A 21092-nucleotide genomic window follows, 5' to 3' on the forward strand; every position below is an offset into this window, starting at 1 on the left:
TCAAGTGGTTGGGTTGCATGAAATCTGGGGTTTTTTTGAGGAGGGAAACCAAAAGATTTTAAATGGAGTTCACAGGGTGACACACGGAGTAGAATGGTTCTGCCTCTATAATAGAACAGATTTACACCTTTCAGCATAGTGTCAGTTGACATTTTTTTGTATTTTTCCTGCTCTTAAAGATGGTGTTCCAATGAGCTATGTACCTACTCTGAGAATTCCTTGGAATTGTTTTTCTCTGGCTAGACAGCTGTCATCTGATTTACTAGTAAAAAAAAGAACAGTTTTCTGTATCTTCAGCATACATCTGTAAAAATAGCAAAAATCAGCTGAGGCAGTTTGTACATTTAGAGTGAGTGTGTGTGTATCTTACACATGTCAGCGTGTGAGTGAGTGTATTTGTGTGTTGGTATAAGTACATCATGGCAACACATGCTCCAAAGGGATAGACATTGCTACAGGTTTGACCATTAAAACAAGTAAAAATACAGTGGCAATCCTCTAAAAGTGTCATGACCAAAAGAATTGTATTTCTACAACAACTACACTTTCAGTCCTTCTTCACTTTGATCCCATGGAAAAGTTCTTCGCTGTCAGTGGTTCTGATATTGAAAAAAAAAAAAAAAAAAAAAAAAAGAGGAAGAGTATCACCTACATATTTTCTCTCAATTCGTTAAGCTAATTCTCTTTCTTACTTGTTCTACCACTATGCTCATTTTTCAGCAGCTCTGAAGGTGTCACAGTAAGGTGACTGCCCACAAAATCTTCAATGCAATTGTGATGGGAATATGTTTAGCTTCAGGATTTTAGTATTTTTTGGGAAAAAAAAAAATAAATCTGGTAATCGAGGCATATTATCAGGGTTCTGATTATCCCTGGGAAAAATGAACTGTCCCGTTCATTTCACTGGGCATTGCATCGGGATGTTTATCCAATTGATGAAATCATCTTGGATGATCAAGGTTTTATACTATAGATTTGGATTAATAATGTCATCATGAATGAAAGAAATGTATACGGGGAGTTTTCCATCACCACCATAATAGTGCCTGGGTTTAACAAAATCTCATGTTATTTTCACAGGACTGATTTAGCTACCACTTTGTGTCTGTACTTCAGAAAAAGAGATGTTCTAAGATCCCTTCCCACAAAATCCTAAAATAAATGTGTAACTTCTCTCAGATAAATAAATTACATTTGATGTATATGGGCCTTAATTATATCCTCTGTATTATATAGAAGACAGACAAATGCTAGGTCATTCAGCCTTGGTTTTAGTTGATGCTTCATACATATTTAAGCAAAATAGGTTGTTACATGTATACTCAAACATATATATATGTAGACCCACACTCAAAATTAATAATTCCCATTAGGCAAAGGGAAGAGAGGGGATAAACGATCAACAATGTATTCAATTTCCTACATTTCTGGCAGACTCTTTACAACGTCTTCAATGACAGATTAAAATCGCTCAAGAGGTAGATTAAAAAACAATTAAAATAGCTATTAAAACATCAAAACAAAACAAAGTAAATAAGCTCCCCAAATCTTTCTCATCTAATCCTCTTGAAAATAATTAAAGCTTTTCCTTTAGCTGTCAAATATTTTTAAAAAGATGGCCCATCATACAAAATGTTTCTTAAGCCTTTTTGTCACTCTCCTAAATGACTGCCTCTCCTCAGTCCGTGCAGCTGCAGGCACGAGCTTTTACCCAGCCTATGGTCTGACCTTGCACATGGAGCTCAGAGGGGTCCCAGGAGGGGGCCAAATCCCAGAGGGGATCAAACTTGCTCCACCACAACCACGGTGTCAGGTCAGAGTTACAGTTTGGAACAAACTTTCACCTTTGCTGTTGTACACACAAAGCTGTTGTAGATCTGCCAAAGCAACGTCATAATGACCGACGTGATACCTCGCTCAGTATGTCCGTCTTATCTGACCATGACAGTCTATCAGAAGCTGATGGGCTCTGCCCATCAAGTAAATACAATTTAAACATTATTATTACTACTATATTATATTACATTACCATATTATTATTATTATTACTATGTGAACAATTACTAATTTTTTAAGTATTTACCCTTTCTCAAGTATCAAGCAAAGGTCAAAACTTTAAAGTAATATTTAACTGTCATCAAAACCAGAAACCCACATTTCAAAATCTGTCAAGTATTTTTCTTCTGGAGAGTTTAACAGGTGTGACTTTTTCCTGATCATAGTCATCCATCCTTTTGTAACTGCTACTGTAAAATGATTTATTGGAGGGCATAATTTTATGAGATTGAGGAGAAATATGCTCAGTGATTTGGGCCAGGTTAGTTTTCCCAGTCCTTTATTACCTCAGGATTTTGACAGCGTATCAAAAGGACAGTATTTAAATTTATTTTACAGTTGCACTGCACTACCTGATATTCTTAATAGATCCTTTTCTGAACAGGACAGGTGGCTTTACTGCCAGCAAAGAAAAGATGTCATATTGTCACACAGAATTTTTAGAGGCAAAAAATGCACCACATGGATAATTAGTTTCGCTCTCCCACGATTCCCACATAAACAGCTCGTGAAAGACTGTTGTGGCAACGTCACCAAATGTCTCTAGATATATAAATTACACACATATGCCTATTTTTATAAATGAGATTTGGGAATATCAGTAGCAATCGCATGGTGGGAATATTTAGCTCATTTCAGAGGTTGTACTGTACTTGCACTGTCCCGTGGCGCCAACACAAATTTGTCTGTATTTAATAAATATCAGTGTAACCACAACATTAATTTTCCTTTCACCTAAAGCGCTGGCTGAGAAATCTAGTTTTTCATCTGTTTCCAAATGTTCTGTAGAACATCCAGTTCCTCCCTCAGTCTGCATAGATTTTTTGGATAATCATGAAGCGCAGCACGGCCAGACACTTTGCCCTTTTTTTCTTTCCTCCATGCAACACATTTGGGATGAAATTCCCCACTTTGCCCCTGAGCCAGGGCTAGCTCCAGGACGGGAGATGATTGCTTTACAGATGTGTTGCTGTCAGTGGGGCACTCCCAGCTGATGACATCCCGGGTCACTCCTCCGTGGCGTGCTCTGATAGCAAATGCCCCTCTTGTTCCTTCGGACTGCCTCTGTAAGGACAACTCGTTGATAAGATGCTTATCAGTGTTTCGCCATTGTTCCCAGTATCATAGAATAGGGGCAGAGAAGTTGTTTTATGTAATCTGACATGAACCACACTGCAGAATTAAGATTCCATTATTGGCATGTCTTCCTGCCTAAAAGCTAGAAAGCTCCATATATGAGCTACCGTCACCTTGGAAACGTTCAGAAAAGAAATACCAACTGCCTGTAGAAGCGCAGTATGGAGCCATACAGCAAACTGAACTGTCCAGTTCTGCTAAGTCAGGTACTGAAGTAACTTCACCGAAATGCCTCTAAATTTAACTTCACTGTAAGAAAACAGCAGGATTTTAATTTATACATGCTCACTCCATTACCCAGTTTCTCAGAGACGTATCACTGGTGGCCAGAGCCTACAAAACCTGGAAGAGTAGAACCAAGGCCTTTTTGTACGTCTCCTGGAGCTTAAAGCTGGAATTGATTCACTGACTTTAAGCTGATAGACATAAATTGTGGATTGGGAGATAAGAACTTGTCTGGGGAGCCATAATTTAGCATCTACAGAGGAACTGCAGATTATCTTCTCTTTTCTCGCATCTATATGGGAGATAAAAATCTAGATTGCCTTTCCCTGGTGACAAATTATTCACCTGACACAAAATCACGACCAGCGGCCCGGGAACGATGCAGTCAGATAGAATGGGTAGTGTGCGCTCTGAAATGACTGGTGCTGATTGGAAAGGGGCTGTTAGTAAGACTTTAATAACAAAACATCTGGTATTTCTCTATTAATTTGGATTAGCAATTTGAACTTGGTTCCAGTTCAGAGAGAATACTCTGTCAACATTTCCTATGGAACACCAGTTCCGTTTCTATCGCCCCCAAAAGCTCTGTCTGGCTGCGGCAGTGGTTATAATGCATTGGGCTTTACAGCACAGTTACAGATCACCTCTTCTTTTTTGATCGAGTGCTGCCTAGGTTTTTAGGAACCTTAGAGGTTAAACTCATATTTATTTATTGCTAAAACTACAGTTACCATTTTTTGGTGGTGTTACGAAAATCACCCAGATAGTTGTAAACTGGGACTGAATAAATACCTTGAATAAAAACATCACAAGAAACTGAAAATTAGTGATATTACCAGGTGTTCTTACAAGTGCTTTCTTGAGGGGAAAAACTGTGCTTGGCTCTTTCACATCCTGACTATAGGAGTGTGAGAACTGGCAGATTCAGAGTTAACAACAGTTATATCTATTCTAGATCTGCAGAGAGAGCTATACAGTTAATCACCGCATATTTTTAGCCTACATCTTGTAGCTTTAATCCTGCAAATGTCTGTATGTAATTTGTTTTATGTAATATGAATAGATGCCATAAAATCAAGATTCCACCATCTATAGAGCTAAGAATGTCCATATATTTCTAAAGAATGAGGACTTACAGCATAAGTGTAAGACAATGAATGGGTCACTGTGAGTAATATATACTCCATACTGTGGGTGCCAGTAGAAATAAATACCTAAATCAGCAGCATGTGCTTATATGTATCAAAAAACCAGCCCTTACTTCTCATAGCAACTATGAAAAATTACAGAAATATTGCTTACAATCAAGGAACATTTTCAATTAAATTAATCTGAGAATGCCATCCGCCTCTAAGTACAGATCAGTGTGTATTTCAGCACAGAGCTCTGCTTAAAGAATGATGCCCCAATATTTTAGTAACTGAATCACTTTGAATCTTTGAATAGCTGAATTTCTCTAGCATGTCATTTAGGCCTAGTGCCAAGAATAAGGGGATGAGAATCTACTTTTCTGTGAACTGCACTCTTCCTTAACTTTGCCGAGGCAATAGATGGAATAGAAAGGAAACCTAATTAATTACCAATTAAGAGCTAAAACCTCGTAACTGAACGCATGGTAGCAAACACGCAGGTTCAGAAGATTCCTCTGAAGAACCGAGTATTCCAACTGACACATTTAGCTTTACTGTGTAAATTACTGAAATATCCTCTAAATGCTTTTTCATTTAGTGATTTTGTGCACTTGTAACGATTATTAAAGTGCTACAAGGAGCCTCAAAACCTGCAATTTCTGCTGAAGCTAGAGGAAGCATTCAGAATGGGACATTATAAATGGGCAGCATGAGCAGTACACATGATTTTTGCTGTAATAACCTTTAATTAGTAAGTAATGGCAAAATCCTATTGTCAGAATAGTACAAGCTTATTTCCGACAGCTCCATTCTGGATTGAAACTTGGAAATCTTCAGTATTCTAAATGCGTACTCCAACCTCAGATCTGTATGACTTCTACATTGCAGAAAATCACGTGAATTCACTAAAAAGATTAATTAAAAAAAAAAATCATAATTCCACCAACTTGTTTATAATTTATAAATATGCGTAGAATAAATACTAACCTGAAAGTTCATGGAAACGTCTGATTTCAGTTACCTGAAATCCCTCGAACTAGATGCCTAAGCTAGGCCGACCAGGTGCCCCGAGTGCTCCCGCCTGGGCCGTTATTCACACCAGCTCAAGGCCACCCCTGACGCCACCATATTTTTAAAGTATCAGTCACCCCTTTATGTATCAGAGAATACAAAATTTTCTGTCAAAAGCTCACAGAAATGTCAGAAAAAATTTTGCCAATCAGACCTGGAAAGATGTTGCATTTCATAGTAGTTCATGTTTAACCTACACTACTAAAAATAAAATAATCGTCAAGCAGGGGGGAGGAAAAAAAAAAAAAAAAGAAGGAAAAAAATAAAGAACTGATCAACTGCTCAGCTGTTTCAGATCTTTGTAACTCATTGGCTTGAATAAGCCCATGAGTATCCGCCCTGCCTCTTGTAATTCTGTGTGTTGTACGAGTGCGGACCTAGCAGCGGAACTGAGGCCCAGGCACTTGCTGGCGAGACATTTATTCGGTGTTCGCCCATGGAGGCCGCGGGAGTGGCCTCGCAGCCCTCCGCCCCGCCCCGCGGCTGCGGGGGGGCCGCGCAGGACCCGCGCTCGCTCCGCACCCCTGCCGCGCCCTGGCCGTGGTTTGCTCCGTTGCCGCGGCAGCGGGTCCGGCGGCGGCGGAGAGGCGGCGGGGAGGCCGCGCTCTGAGGGAGGCGGCGGGAACGGCCCCTCGGCGGGAACGGCCCCTCGGCGGGAACGGCCCCTCGGCGGGAACGGCCCCTCGGCGGGAGGCCCCGGCCCTGCGCCTCTGGGCGGCAGCGGGGCGGTTTGCGGGCCGGGCCCTGCCCCCGGTACTCGCGGCAGGGCTGCGGCGGGACCCCGGGCTCGGGGGGTGCCCGTCCGGCGCGGGGCCGGCGCTTTCGTGGCGCTCAGAGGCGGGCCGGGGGTGGGAGCGATGTGGCGCTGGCTGTCCCCTGCGGGTCTCCTCAGCGAGGCCTCGGGGCCCGCCCCGTGCTGCTGCCTGTGGCCTCGCTCGCCCGCAGCGGTTCGGAGTTGCAGCACCGGGCAGCACCTGGGTTGTGGTTGTGTTGCTTTTTCATCCTCAAATCCACCATAGCCCCGTACGGGAATCGTCTTGGTTTCATGGTGGTTCTTGTCGTTTAGTTAGTCCGTTCCATACTTCAGATTCCTTGGTGTACTTACTTTGTTCTTTAACTAGTACACACTCGCTTCTAGTTTATGTTTTTGAGTCCCACAGAAGGATTTACATAAACGCACTCAAAGCTGAGCCACCACCTTCGTTCAAATTAATCATGTGTACAAGTCTCTGTATGAGTAAGGTCTTGATGAAATGCTCAACCATGTGGTAATAACTCATTCTAGATGACAGAATTGACTTGAGTTCTAATGAATTATATCAACACTTGAGAACAGTTTACTTAACATTGAGGGATTATACGTCTGCACAAGAGACGAGAGCGAGTAGTGTTTGTGGGAGTTGTTCCCTAATCCTTGTGGGTAGAGCGGTTGCTTAAGTAGATAAAATACATTCAGAAGGTTTATTACTGAACTGATTAGTGCTTTTAAAAAACTATTAAAATGGAAGAGTCCTCTCTTTTCTAGAAGAAATTTATTAAAGTTGATACTTAAAATGTGTGACTAGTACAAAGGTGTGTGATAGTATCTAGTTATTTCATACTTATTAAGTATTTACTGAATGCTATTAATTTATCTCAAAATATAGTCACCACTATTGCAAGTTCTTGGAGATTATTGATATAAAATGTGCACTCTTCTCTTTCTTAGCCTGGCTGATTTGAAAGAACTATCAGTATGGAAGATGAGATTGGTCATAGTGAGGAAGAAGAGCAAAAATCTCTTCTACCATTTCTGGAAGAAAATGAAGACAAAGGTGGTCAGTTCTCTAATGTGGAAGAACACTGGGAAGGTGAAAATGATTAATTGTTTTGATAACTCATAAAAAACCTAACATTAATGTGTCTTCTAAATCAGTAGATGGGAACAGTTCAAGGGTTGAATGATATTCCATGCAAAATGTAAATACAGTGATTCCTCTTGGTGTTCTCTAGCATTACATTACACAGCTGTAGCTAATCCAAATCTAACCCTTTATTTCTGTAGCAGTAAATTCTCTACTTCCTACCTCTGTGAGGCATTTTGATTCAGAGTTATCAGTAAAAATCTAATACTTGACTGCATGGACTTGATTCGGTTGCTCATACACTGGCATCTAGTGCCAGCTGAAGGGCTCTAGACTCTCATCTGACTCCAGAACGGTGCAGGTCTTCCACAGATTCAACTCTACAAAGATTTTGCAATACCTTAATACATGTAAACTGGCACCAGATAACTCTTAACAGGCAGCTGGTTTCTCTGTCTGTGTCCAGAAGTATGTGCCAGTATAGTATGTGATATATGTGATATATAGTCTGTCATATAGTATGTACGTCTACCATTTTACAGATTATCATGTATGGTGTAGCACTGAATACTGCTCTTTAAGTTAAAAAGAGTTCTCAGGCTATTTTTATTGTCATTTTCTTGATTGCATCAATACTTCTAAAAAAATTTCTATTTTCACAGTACAGTAGGATAAGGTAATATAAGATAAACCTGTTAGACTGTTGGCCAAAACCTGTCACTACGTTAGTCTTCCACCTGCCCCACTCCCCATTTTCGTTTGGTTTTTCCCCATATATATTGGATTGTTGGTGACACTTCCCTCACGAAGGCAGGGAGCACTTTCCTGTTTTGGTTTGCAGGTGTACGATAGCAGTCCTGTGTGTTTCACCATATTAATTATTTGATAGATGCTGCAGTAATGCTATAAAATACCATCTCTGATTCTCCATGGTTTAACTAAACAGCAAGTATACGAGAGCTTTGCATTTTAAAGTTCCGAGTCTCCCAATTAAACTGTTGTTTTAATATCTATTAGAATACAAGCTTGAGGAAGAGTTGGCTGGTGCTGGCGTGATGGGAAACAAGGATGCTTCTGAAGGAGCTGGAGGCAGATCTGATTCTACCATGTAAAGAACTTATTCCCAGTTCTGACAGTGATTTCCTTTATAGTGTTAACTTAGAAGGTTTGGTTAATTCAGCTATGCATTTTTTGTCAAATTAGTTGTAGGCAATATAGACATTTCCACAAAAAATAAATTCAATCTTGCTATTGTTAAAATAATGAGCTGAGTAAGATAAAGATGGACTCGGGACACTCTTTAATCTGAAACTGTTGGAGGGGTGTACACATAACACCATGATTTCAGCACATTAACGTGAGCTAATTGGCTCTCCTCAAAGGAGTGTTACACTAACCTGTTTACACTTCTAAAACCCAGTCAGTTCTTTGTAATAATACAATGTTGTGTTTGTATTCCTCTGAAACTGTAGAACGTCAGGAGGTGTTGGAAAAAGAGAAGTTTGTCTGCTGAAGAGTATCAGTGTTGGGTTTTAAATTTTTTAATATATACAGAGTTTTGTACCACTGTGTAAGGACAGCACAGAATTGGTACGATGATAAGATTAATACTACATTGATTTTACAAGTAGGTGGTACTGCGGATTTATGCTTGAACAAATAAATTTATATGTAACAGAGGTCGTGCATGAAAAGGAATTTAGTGGTTTGAATGTGGCGTTAAGTAGGTGCTACTCTCTTCACAAAGATCAAGGCACGGTTTGGTTTACTTTGACAAGACTGTTAATCTCTGCCCTGGAATGACCTGGCACAGGGTTATAAAGCATGATGAAAAGCTCAGATGATGTTTATTAATACGTGTATGTGGGAAGCTGCATAGCACATATGCCTACTGCCAGTAAATGTTGACAGTGTTACCGTTATCAACAGAGAAACTCAGAATACACCAAAATGATTTAAAAAAAAAAAAAACAACAAAAAAACCAAACACAAACCTTCAGACCTCTTGCTGTATGTTTAAGCAGACCAAATGATGAGAGATTAGCTCACCCCACAAACAGCCGCTGTATATAATATGTTTTAAACTAGTTTAGAAAGTTCCCTTTAAAGTTTTAAACTATTGTTCAGGAAAACTAGAATGTGCAAACCCTGGGTATAATCAAGAGGAGCCCCAGGCATTTCAGAAGAAAGATGTAAAATTAATGTGTTAAATGTGGGTGTAAATGTTCACCATTAGACACCCAAGTCTAAAACTCTTCAGTGCTTGTATGTAAACTCCTTGTACAGATGATGTTCATTTTTTTTCCCTTATTTACACTGGTCATATTTGTAACAGTTCTGCTAGAATAAGAGTAAAACAAAAACCAACCCACAAATACCTAAGTGGATGATGTACAAACTTCACCTAATTTTTCAATTTCTCATGATGTTTTCATTGTTAATTGTGTGTTTCAATTCAAAGGGCAAGCTTGGAACACGATTTGGGCAACATTAATAATATTCAGGCTATGAAGTATACAGATAGAATTTGCATATTAACCTTACAGAGGAACCTGAAAGAGCTCAATGACATAGCCAAAGAAAAGGAACTTGTGGTCCAAAAAGCCAGGTTAGTGTTTAAGTGAATGTAATCCATCAGCATAAATCACTGTCAAATACTGGGATACAGTACCTGTTAAATTAGAGTTTTATAGATTTTTTTAATGAAAGTTACATGATGCAAACATATGATTAATGTAATATATTCAATATATTCCCAAACCCTTGTAAAGAATTAAGTATCAAGGATAAAAATTAATTACATGCTTGAAAAAATGAAATACAGTACGAATGTTAAAGAAGAGATGTTTGATCTGGGAGAATTAGCTGGTAATTCTTTCAGTGGTGTCTGCACAGTCCTGCTGGTTCAACGGTCAGTTGGAAACATCAAGTGGAAAATTCATTGCAAACATTTTCTTACCTGTGATGGAAATTGTACATTAGAGTCGGTGAAGTTACTTTCATACTTGAAGAGAAGCACTTGCTGTGAATGTTTTGCCGTGTTAAGGTCATAAAGATTTTCTTTAGCAGCAAATAATACCTGAAGGAGGTTCATATAAAGAGATATAATTTATGTTGTAATTTTTGATAGTATATGAACTGTGGATGAGATCAGAATAAACTCTTGTTACATTTTTCTGGATTTTTGGAGAAAATGTTTGAAATGAACAGGGGCTTTTGAAGAACCTCGTAGTAAAATCTTAAAAGAAAAAGTGGGATGGTGGTGGGGAGTTGGGAGAGCTGAAGGAATCCTAGCTGTGAATCTTGCCTCCAGAAGGAAGAGTTTCATTGAAAAGAGTAAAGAACTTACAAAATATAAATAACGTGTTTGTTTCTTGCAGAGACAAGCTGAGTACCTGTCAAGCGCGGATCAAGATGCTAGCAAAGCAGCTGGATTGTGTAGACACTGAAATAGAGAAAGAGGAGGAGGCTGGCAATGTGTAGGTAGAGAGTAGTTCTGGATACCAAAGATTACAGGCATCCAGTATGTTTATCTGTCTGTAATTAATGAGAGAAACTTTTCTGCTTTCAACTCTGTATATTGTTGAAGAGTGGATAGAATTTTGAAGCCCGTACATTAAAGATGTTACTAGATGGGTGGTGGAGGCCATTACCATTCTCCAGTTAAGATGTAACTGCGTCAGCTTGGGGGGCCCTTCTGATCCCAGGGGTTACTGCACCTCCAGGCAGTGAGCAGGGCAGCACCTTCACTCCCGTGGTGGTGACCACTAATACTGCAGTCACGTGCTGGTTGATGTATTTTCAGCCATAATTCCTCCTTTTGAAGTAAAGAATGGTGCATTGTCTCGGGAATCATTGATCTCTATGCTGTCTGGTCTGGAGGTAATAATTTGTTAGGTAAATCAGTGCAGAAAGGTGGAAACTTAGGAATGGATAGGAAAGGGACATGTATTTTAAAATACAGCCACAACAGGTTATTAAATCAGCCTAGCCCACTACTGTCAGTTATGTTTATCAGGGTCTTAATCGCTTCTCTTTAGTAGGATGAACCAACACCCCTGTGCTGTGGCATTTTAGAGGTCATGGCTTTGCTTCTGGTAACTATTACAACCAGGACTTTTATACATATATATGCCATTTCTTTTTTTGTTTGTTTTATGTTGTAAAATGCATGAATGCCTTTCAGGAGTAGTTCAGCACACAGGAGCTGTTCTGAAACACTTTTGCTATAAAGTGGGAGGCAATTTACTGTACTCTTCACATTCGGTTTAAATAGAAAGAAGTGGGTGGCTTGTGTACCAGGAACCAGTGTATTGTGAACAAACTTCGCAGCTGCATTTTATGACCTGTGTTAATCTTCAAGTTAGTATATTGATGAATGATAGAATGATAAAGGTAGGTTAACTGCCAAAATGGAATAGCTGCTTAAACAGAAATGATGAGTTGAATGCTAACGAGACTGCTGTGATGGGTGCTAGTACTCCCTGCTCAGGATCTCGGAGAGACAGGAACAAAACACAGCCAAGACAGACAAGCACCATAGAAGTTCTTATGCTTATGACAGATCACATTGGGAGATCTAGCTAAGCAGAAAAATAGCAATTCTCACGATCTCTTATATTTAGCAAGTGAATAGTGTAGCGAGAAGACTTGTTAAAGTTCTGGGTTATGAAGCTCAAAGGCATCATGTTTTATAATAGCAATAATAAAAATACTCACTGCTGTTAGCATTACTGATGCCCAGCGCAGAAATTTTGAAGTTAGAGTAATAACTGCAGGTAGAAGATCCATTTTCAATTTTAATTCCGAGGAAGGGAGTTGATGTTGAATATAGTCAGTTGATTGTTGCTCCTGTACTATGCTGTCTGCTAGTTTTCCTGAGTAGAGAAGACCAAGGAAAAGAAACAACTGTGTGGCAACGCTGCCATTGTAGGCCAAGTGCGTGGAATATCGTGATGCCGTTTTAAAAGCAAAATCAGTCTATGTTCTCTAGGTTCACCTAAGCTTACTTTCATTAATAATGCTACTTTTATCATCTTGAAAAATGAATAGTCACATGAAGCTACTGGTCAGTGCTTTTGAGATAAATACTCCTCTGTAAATGTCAACCAGTGTGTAATGGTTTAAGGAAAGCTATGCCTCTGCATGAAGGATGGAATGTAGGAGGCTAAGTAAGAGGCTGCATGCATTTGTGGGATTCTAATACATAAATCTTGGGCTCTAAGATTTTATTTTTTTTATTTTGCTGATCTTGAGGTGAGGGGGGATGTTTGTTCTTAACCTTTATCAGTTTGAATTTCTTCCCGATTGTTTCTTTTTAACGTTAACAGTGCAGCCTTGTCCTGCCTTCAGGCAACGCACAGACGACTGTGCACTGAACTGGAGAAAGAGAAGGATTTTGAGTTGAAAATTGCTTTGACACTAAAAGACAACAGGTAAGCGAGGGAAGGAGAAAACACTGTGATGGGAGTCAGTCTTAATATTCCGTTCTTCATATGCTGTTTAATGGATTCCAGATTTAGTTCCTACGTAAGTTGCTTGTAAATACTGAACTACATCGTTTGCAGTCACATGAGGTTGACTGCAAGGCAAAGGATCTTGAGAGCAACTTTTAGCTTGAGCAGTTCATTGCTGAGGAGACTGGTTGCAGTGGCTCAGCCCCTGAGTTACTTCTGCACACATAAATGAAATTTTGATTTTATTTGGGGTTGTGCATAACATGTGGACCTAAACAGGTCTCCTTTTAAATGGAAAACAAGCTGGACTAAGGTAAACTTGTCCGTGATACTGATCTCTGAATGAGCATAAATCCTTCTAATTTATGCCTCAGTGGTTTTTATAGGGCATAAAGGGAAAGATTGAAATTGAGAATGATGGAGACATCGCCATGGTACCACGCATTTTTATGCTGTTAATATTGCTACTTGTAATTGATCGTTAACACATCCTAAATTATTTATTTATATAAGACAGAATAAAACTGTCTTTTGCAGAAGGCCACAGGCAAGTGTGTTTATATTTTGGCACCAGAGGTACAACTACTAGTGCCACTACATCAGAGGAAGAACACAAGCACAACCTTATAGATGTGATTAACCAAGTGGTTAACAGAATACAGTATGTTCTGCTGCAGTGTTGTATAATAGCTTTAAAATGCTTGACTTGTTTATTGTGTGATTAGCAATAACTATATTAATCTCTATGTTTCCCTATCATATCAAGATTCTTTCGGCAAAGCATAGAAGAATAAAAGCTATGGCCTGTCCCTGAAGTTATTTACTGTTGAAGAAAAAGCTGTTTTTCTAGTTTTTCATATTTTCTTCTGGGTAAATGCAGATTTGAGAAACAGAATCTTGAGCTTTATTTTTTACTTTTTTTTTTTTTACTGATACTTTTGATGTCTTTAAAATGAGATATGATATTAGATATGAGCCTTAGGCTGAAAGGTACAATACCTGTGTCACTAACAGGGTATGATTTACAATGTCATTTTAAAAAATTAAATAAAACATGGCTAGATTTTCATTTTCACCATAGAGCCTTACCTACTCAGTAGCCTTAAGTGAAAGAATGTCAGTATTTCAGTGAAAACAGCTCACGCTTTGTTTTAAAGGCTTGAGATGTGGCAGACACAAACTGAGCAGGGAAAATATGAAATCCTCCATGAACAACTTAAGAAAGCTGAGGAGGAGCTGGAGATGCAATACCAAGAACGAGCAGAAGTGCGGATTTGGAAGGAAAAAATAGCAGCACTGCAAGCAGAAGAAAATCGTCGGGCTAGAGAAAAGTAAGCGCCTACAAGTTTGATTCTGCTTCCTTTCTCCATATTATTTTTAGCCAATTCATTATTTCAGGTGTTGAGAAGATTAGGTCAATCAAATACTGGTGGTATTGTGTTGCTTAGCTGGATGTTGCTTCAGGAATATTTTATGAGGGAATGGAATTAAAATAAGAATTGCCCACAGTTTTGCAGTTAGGCAGGTAGAGATTTCTGATCTATGAAAATAAACTTGCCGGAGACAAAAACTGTGAATGCTTTTTGTCTAAGGATCTGAAGTTTTAGCTCTTAACTGCATGTGTCTGCATTATTGTTGGCCCCCAGAACCTTCTGAACTTTTATAATCGAGTTCATCAAGATTTCTTGGAGAGAAAGGGAACACCAGTTTATCATCTGTCTGTAGGGACTGTGAAAACAACAGACTGTAGGGGGGTGGGAGGGAGGGGCAGGTGGGGACTGATGTCCTCGTTTAACTCCCCCACCCCACCCTTGGATGCTGGTGTGTTGGAATCAAGGTTTCCTTAGTCCTGCTGCAAGTGCTGATTTGCCTGTGTTTTGTAGAAAAGAGGAGGAAGCCCTGAAAGAATATGAAGAAAGACATAAAAAAATACTTGAAGATGCCCAAAGGAACCACAAGAAAGCAGTCTGCTTCCTGAGAAAAAGCATGGCAAGGTTACTGTTCCCTCCTTTCCTGTCTGTACATTCTCTGGGGTACAATACTTTATCCTTTGTCTTTTGAAAAATAATAACTTTTCTGCTAGGTGTATCTTCTGTTACACTTGGAAATCTCCTGCTCCAGTACCCGTGTTGTGAAGTATTCAAACCTTACATGGCCCAAAAGGGCTGGGAAAGAAGAAAATCCACTTACTGTCCTAGTAGGGTCTTCAGATTCCCTGGAGCTGAAGGCACTGTCTTTGTGATGAGATGCAGAAGGCTCTGACTACTTTTACTATAACTAATGATTTGAACCATTTTTAATATATGTGTCTGTCGTTCACTGTAGTAGTTTGAAGTAGGATGACTAAATTCCATGTTTGAAACTTGCACTCTGCCATTCTCTAGTCCCTCTGAAACGTGGTAAAAAAGCTTTCTTGCTGTCTGGTAAAATTGGTCAATAGGCCGTTTCTTTGTGCTCCTTTTCTGGTGGACGGTAATTAAATGTTCTCTTAGTTGGTTTATGTTTATAGAATTACTGTGGTGGTGAATTATTTTGCTACTAAAGAAACTGAACATTTGTTGCTTGCTTTTACTAGTATATTAGGACTTAATTGAAAAAAGAATTGAAATAATTATACTGTTTCTGTGTTGATTTATTTTTCATTAGATGGCATGTGAAAACAGATAATAATTAAGAAGAACAACCAACCAAATAGATTTATTTTTTTTTTCCCTGAGTAATATATCAAATATATCAATCTTACTAATTTTTTTCTAGTTTATCATTATATTAGCTGGAATACTCTCAGGTTTGAATCATGCCCACATATTTCTAGCTTTTAGCGTTTCTAGTGTTTATTTTTAGCGCGGGTACAAATGATTGGCTTGTATAAAGTTCACTGTGTAATTGTTTAGATATTGGTTATGTGAGCAACACCTGAATTCATTCTTTATTTTAGCAAGTAGACATATGTCATAATGTGGAACACATTCTTCATATTCAAAATCATATGAAAAAAAAAAAAAAGTTGTTGAGCAAACTAGTTGAAAGCCTGTTGGCACTTGTAACTTGAGCGGTACCATATATAGAAGAGTCTTCCAACTGTTCCTCTTTCCCCACACCCAGTATCATAGTAAACACAGAGGCTTACAGGAAGAATGTTTGGTGACATTGACAATTACTACTTGTCAGGTTAAACATTCTAATACTAAAAGCTTTCCAGAATATGAGCCTGAAAGATTTTACTTTGCTTACAGAATTCATGAAAAAAATGCAAAGGAAGAAGTGAAAACTCAGGAGCATATGGAGAGAAGGATACAAGCTGTGCTTTCCCTGAAAACCAGCATAACTTCCAATCGGGTACTGCTGCCGTGGCTTAGATGCGGAGTGAAGAAATTAATTTGTTAAGACTGTTAGGTTTTAATGCAAGTAGTTTGGGTTTTCATTGCAGAATTGTTGTGTGGTGCTCTCAGATCACTGACCAGATCTCTTGAAACTGGGGAGAATTTAACTATGGCAGTAATGGTGTTAGATTTGTATGGGCAGATTTTGACACTTGTACTTGGGGAGTTTATTCTGTCAGCAGTCTCGTTGTTCTGGTAGAGTAACTCTCTTGAAAATAACGCATACTACAAATAAGTTCTCTGAAAACTCAGCCAGAAGCATTTCCCGTTATCTGGATCCTAATGCAGAAATGCTTCATATGGAGAAAACATGGCAGAAAAAGCAGTTATTTAAGAAGTCAAATAATGTAAATGAAGAATTTCTGAGCTATGCTACTTTGTTCTTCTGTTCTGTAGAATCTGAGGAAATGATCTTAATTTAATACTGATTTGATTAGAACTGTATCTTTTCACGTTGCTTCATTGAGGAGCATTTCAAGGGCAGGCTGGAAGGGTAAGGAAGTAGCCCTGACCTTGCCAGAGCTTTCTGCGCCTCAGCACACCACATCTACTGTATGGATTAAACCCAATAAGCTCTACTTCAGAGAAATCTACCACAATTTATATATAGGATCAACGCTGGGTTCTCTGTTTTATATTCTTTAATATGTGGATCAGATATGTAACTAGTTTGTATGGCTTCATAGGAAAAACTCCAAGCTGTCCAGGTTTGGAACAAAGCAATGGCCTTTGAGGCAAAGAAGCAGGAGATGAAAATGAGGGAAGCTATCCTAGCAGAAGGAGGCAATGTTGCCAAGGAAATTTTTCTCCATAAGCGACTGCTAGAGCATGAAAAAGAGAAACAGTAAGTATTCAAACTCTCAGCTGCTTATTGGTGCTCCTGCAGGAATATATTTGAGCTCTTCATCAGATTGTGAAACATCTGGGATGCTGTCTCAAGGGAGGGAACTCATACTCTCTATGTGTGGTATTTGTATCGTCTGGTTTAAGCAACTTGAACTTCTAGCTTAGGTCTATTACTCAAAAAAAACAAAGTTAGGAGTCCACATTCTACGAGTAGTGCAAAGAAGATAAACTACTCCAGGAGGAAAATTGACTGAACTCAAATGGATGACTGAAGTTACCGTACTTCTGCTTTTCCTGAACACTGTCCCTATAAAAATGGAACCACTTTCTTAGGCTTTTAGAGACAGTGTCTGGAAGATTGCTCTGCAGTAAGGTCAGAAGCAAGGTACACTCCTTCATGCTTTTTTTAAACTGAAATTACTCCTCTGCCTTTGTAGCAAAGTTGATAGGAATGTGCCTGTATCTCATCTGCTCCGGTGCAAAACTTCATTATTGGTTTTAATCACTTTGTGAAGATGAATTTGAACTAAGATACCAAACAGAGGGTAGCTGAGGGGTGTGTTTCTGCATGCTGGCTCTGCTACAAGGGCGGTAACCTGTAGCAAAGATTAGAGATTTAATAAGTAAAGGTTCAATAAGTCTTAAATTTAGATTAAATAAAGCTTCATTCTTGATGGCTGCATAACACCACTTCTGCTATCCTTAAATATGTTCTAAAAATCACGTTCAATAAAATAAATCGTATCAGTTTGTAGAGATCCGCTGGAAATATCCAACTCTATTTAAGTTCCTTTTCACCTTGCTTGCTTTCTGCCTTTCACTGTTTCCCTCTGCAGGCCACGGGAGATCACAGTTTGTTAGTCTTAATGTTAGCTGTGTCATGTTTCTCACAGCGGTTCTTTTCTAATTTCAGCTACGATCCTGCCAATCTGCTGAAGAATTGCTTCGTTATTTCTCCCAGGGCTCTGCCTTTCTCCTTTTCTGGGAAGGGATATTCTCAGTTTTCTCTGAGCGTATATTTCTGAATTATCCTCAAAAGTGAATAGCTCTTTGGTCAATAAAACCATTGTGTCATTAATTTGTATATCACCTATAAAAAGATTCATAAACACCAGAACTGATCACAAGAACAGAGGACAGCTTTATACTTCAGGCAGATAGTGCTGGGAGTCATTCCTATGTCTTTGTAACCATGATTAATTTCTTTGTACCATGATTTTCCAAAAATACATTATAAATACAGTGCCATTTATCTGCTTAATGGGGCATCATGAGGCTAAATTCAGACATTAAAGTGCTTCAGTAAGCAGTAGCCTGTATTTAAATGAGAGGTGATATTTTCTTTGCTCCTACTTAGAATCAGTAATTACCTCTATGGGTTAGCTGAAGAGGTGAAAGTCTATATTAAAAGCCATCATTAGTGTGGGTAATATCTGTTGCAGAAAATTGTGTATTAAACTGCTGGTATTAAAACTGAGATTAAATGATTTACTGTCACTTTTGTCACACTACCCAGTGGGTCACGGAATTTGTAGCTGTACATAGCTTGGAATTCATATCTTCCAAGTTCAGCACTTATGTTCTTACCTTTAACTGCTCTTCCTTTATTAAATCCACTGGATTTCAGATAAACAGTTTTCTTTAAATAGCTAACTAGGTTAGGAAAATTATTTTGTTTTCAGTAGCAATGACGGGTGTGCTTTGTCAACTCCTCAACTTCTAAAACACTGTAATTGAATATATTTAGTCCACAAAAATGTATAAATAGCCTCTGAATCGCCTGGTGTCTTAACACAAATTTCCACTGCACCCAATTCAACCACTTGCTATTTAGCTTAGAGGCTCAAAAGAAACTGGACCGTAGTTAATATTATCAGCAAACAGCCATGGTTGGTTTAATATTTCTTAAAATATTGGATTACAGAGCTGCTAGAGAACTGCAAAAATCAAGAAAAATTGAGATTGTATCTCGAATTTTGCAAGAAAAAGCTTCTATTGACAAGCAGAAAAAAAGTCAGTCCTGTACTAAGGCAATTAAGGGTCGTGGTAAACCTGGGGGTTCTTTACTGTGGAGAATGAAGACATGGCAGTATATTGAGAAGACCTGCAAACGTTCAGTTGGAGTGATAGCACAGGTAAACAAAGGCCTAAGAATTAACTGTCTTATGATTTATTTTCTGTCACAGCTGCAGGGCAGTGAATTCTTTTGCCTGTGTATAGCACAGGCTACAACCAAGTACCAGACAGTACAGAACAACAGGGGAGTAATTTCTGTGTTAGATCTCTTAATGACTGTCTCCCTCTTCTAGACTGCTGATGTTTGTATGAATAAAGACATTGCCCTGTTTGGTGTGGGAGGTTTTTTAAGGGCATTTGTAAGAAGAGGTGAATTTTCAAACACATGAATCACAACAGGCATCATAACCTGTGCAAAGTACCCTCACTTCCTTTTTAATTCCCTCCATTGCTGAGGAAGTTTCAGATTCAGATCAGCACAAGAGAAATGTTTCTAATGTATTGGAAAGGAGACAGCAGTTCTCTCTAGACATAACCTTCCTGGCTATTTGTTTGGGTTTTTTTTTACCTGCACAGTATTCCAGGGAGTACTGGCCTGGAAAATAGAGGTGGTATGAATTCAATTCCCTCATGAAACTAGTGGCTTCATGCAGTCTTTAGGGATTTAAAAGAAAAGAGGTGGGGGAGAGGTGTTGGTAGAAATAGTCATACTACATCAAAACAACAAAGTCTTTGGTTATCATGTGATACACAAAACATTCAGAAACTGCAGGCGGTATTTTCAGGCCTGCTGACTAGTTTCTAGCCTCCTATAGTACACACTTAATGTCATATAGATGCTTGTAACATAAGATTTTGTCTTTATTTAGTGTCAGGGATCGCCCTAAGTTGTCATCTTTGGCCTCTGAGCTTTATAGACCTGCCATTTCTGTATTATAAAATCTCCTCAGAAACTGTTAACTGTTGAAGCAACTGTCCTCTAGTACTTTGTAACTCTATCTTCAAAACTTATGTTCTTTCACAAAAGTCACAGTGCTCTCCATCAGCTGGTTCCTCAGCTGGTGAGAGAACTGCGTCTGTAGGAGAGATTTCTGAACAAATAGCCCATGATGTGCTCTGTGAAAGTAGTGAAGAGGAGAAAGAGGGTGATGAGACCCTAATAAAACCAGAGTTTCCAGGACTTTGGAATCAGGAATGTGACCGGCACAAGGTAAGTGTTGTGATATCTCCTGCTAGAAATAGAAAAAAAAAAAAAAATCCTTTTGTAATTGACTCATTGTAAAGTTAGTCTTTATAATGTTTTGACACTATCCATAAAAGTATCTTAATGGCTTAGAAGAGCTTCCTTTGCGTCTCTCGTAGTTGTAGGTATCTGAAGTAATGACGCAGGCATGTGCCGTTTTAGAAACCTTGCTTAAAAATAATTATCTATTTTGCAGTTAAAATGCAGACTTTATTACATCAGTTGTAGAGATTCAGATGTGAGAGTATCATCAGAGTAATTTGTTTCATGTTATTTTTGTGGTGTTTGTTCTCTTTAAGAGAAAATTCTAGTTCAGAGATACTTGAAGACATATATCATGTTCGCTTGAGTTTTAAGAAAACTAAACGTGACTTTCTGTGGAGTTGGCAACACAGATTGCTTCATGTGTAAGCAACTTTTTTCATACCATGCTAGGCAAAGAAAAGTGTATCTGGTCACAAAATAATAGCATTCTGGGCTCTAAATAGGAGTAAATAATGTACTCTATAAGAGTGGAATTGTGTAGTTAAGCTCTTAAACGTTACTCCAAGGTATACTTGCATATACTGCTTTTCTGAGATGTAGAAGACCTTTAAGAGCAGACTTTATAATCAATCAAAAAGGAATAATGTCCATAGATATTGCTATACTTGCATGAAAGAAGCACTGGACCATATCTGAAATGA

At 38.7% G+C, this 21092-nt stretch overlaps 1 protein-coding gene across 4 annotated transcripts in view; it reads left to right on the forward strand.

Annotated features, from left to right (window-relative positions):
• Nucleotides 1–21092, forward strand: part of CFAP74 (cilia and flagella associated protein 74) — an 89847-nt gene that overhangs the window by 35183 nt on the left and 33572 nt on the right. For 3 of the 4 annotated variants that reach the window (XM_074925011.1, XM_074925014.1, XM_074925013.1), the window contains exons 5-15: nucleotides 7327–7468; nucleotides 8480–8570; nucleotides 9924–10070; nucleotides 10843–10941; nucleotides 12793–12897; nucleotides 14076–14249; nucleotides 14802–14912; nucleotides 16155–16257; nucleotides 16988–17145; nucleotides 19072–19282; nucleotides 20191–20373. In XM_074925011.1, the coding sequence (XP_074781112.1) occupies nucleotides 7354–7468; nucleotides 8480–8570; nucleotides 9924–10070; nucleotides 10843–10941; nucleotides 12793–12897; nucleotides 14076–14249; nucleotides 14802–14912; nucleotides 16155–16257; nucleotides 16988–17145; nucleotides 19072–19282; nucleotides 20191–20373 (1497 nt within the window). In that variant the 5' untranslated portion in view covers nucleotides 7327–7353. Of the gene's footprint in view, nucleotides 1–6025; nucleotides 6372–7326; nucleotides 7469–8479; nucleotides 8571–9923; nucleotides 10071–10842; nucleotides 10942–12792; nucleotides 12898–14075; nucleotides 14250–14801; nucleotides 14913–16154; nucleotides 16258–16987; nucleotides 17146–19071; nucleotides 19283–20190; nucleotides 20374–21092 lie in introns of those variants that run through there. The other variant, XM_074925012.1, reaches the window with a different exon arrangement.

The sequence above is a fragment of the Athene noctua genome, chromosome 22, assembly GCF_965140245.1.
Source record: "Athene noctua chromosome 22, bAthNoc1.hap1.1, whole genome shotgun sequence".
Classification (NCBI taxonomy): Eukaryota; Metazoa; Chordata; class Aves; order Strigiformes; family Strigidae; genus Athene; species Athene noctua.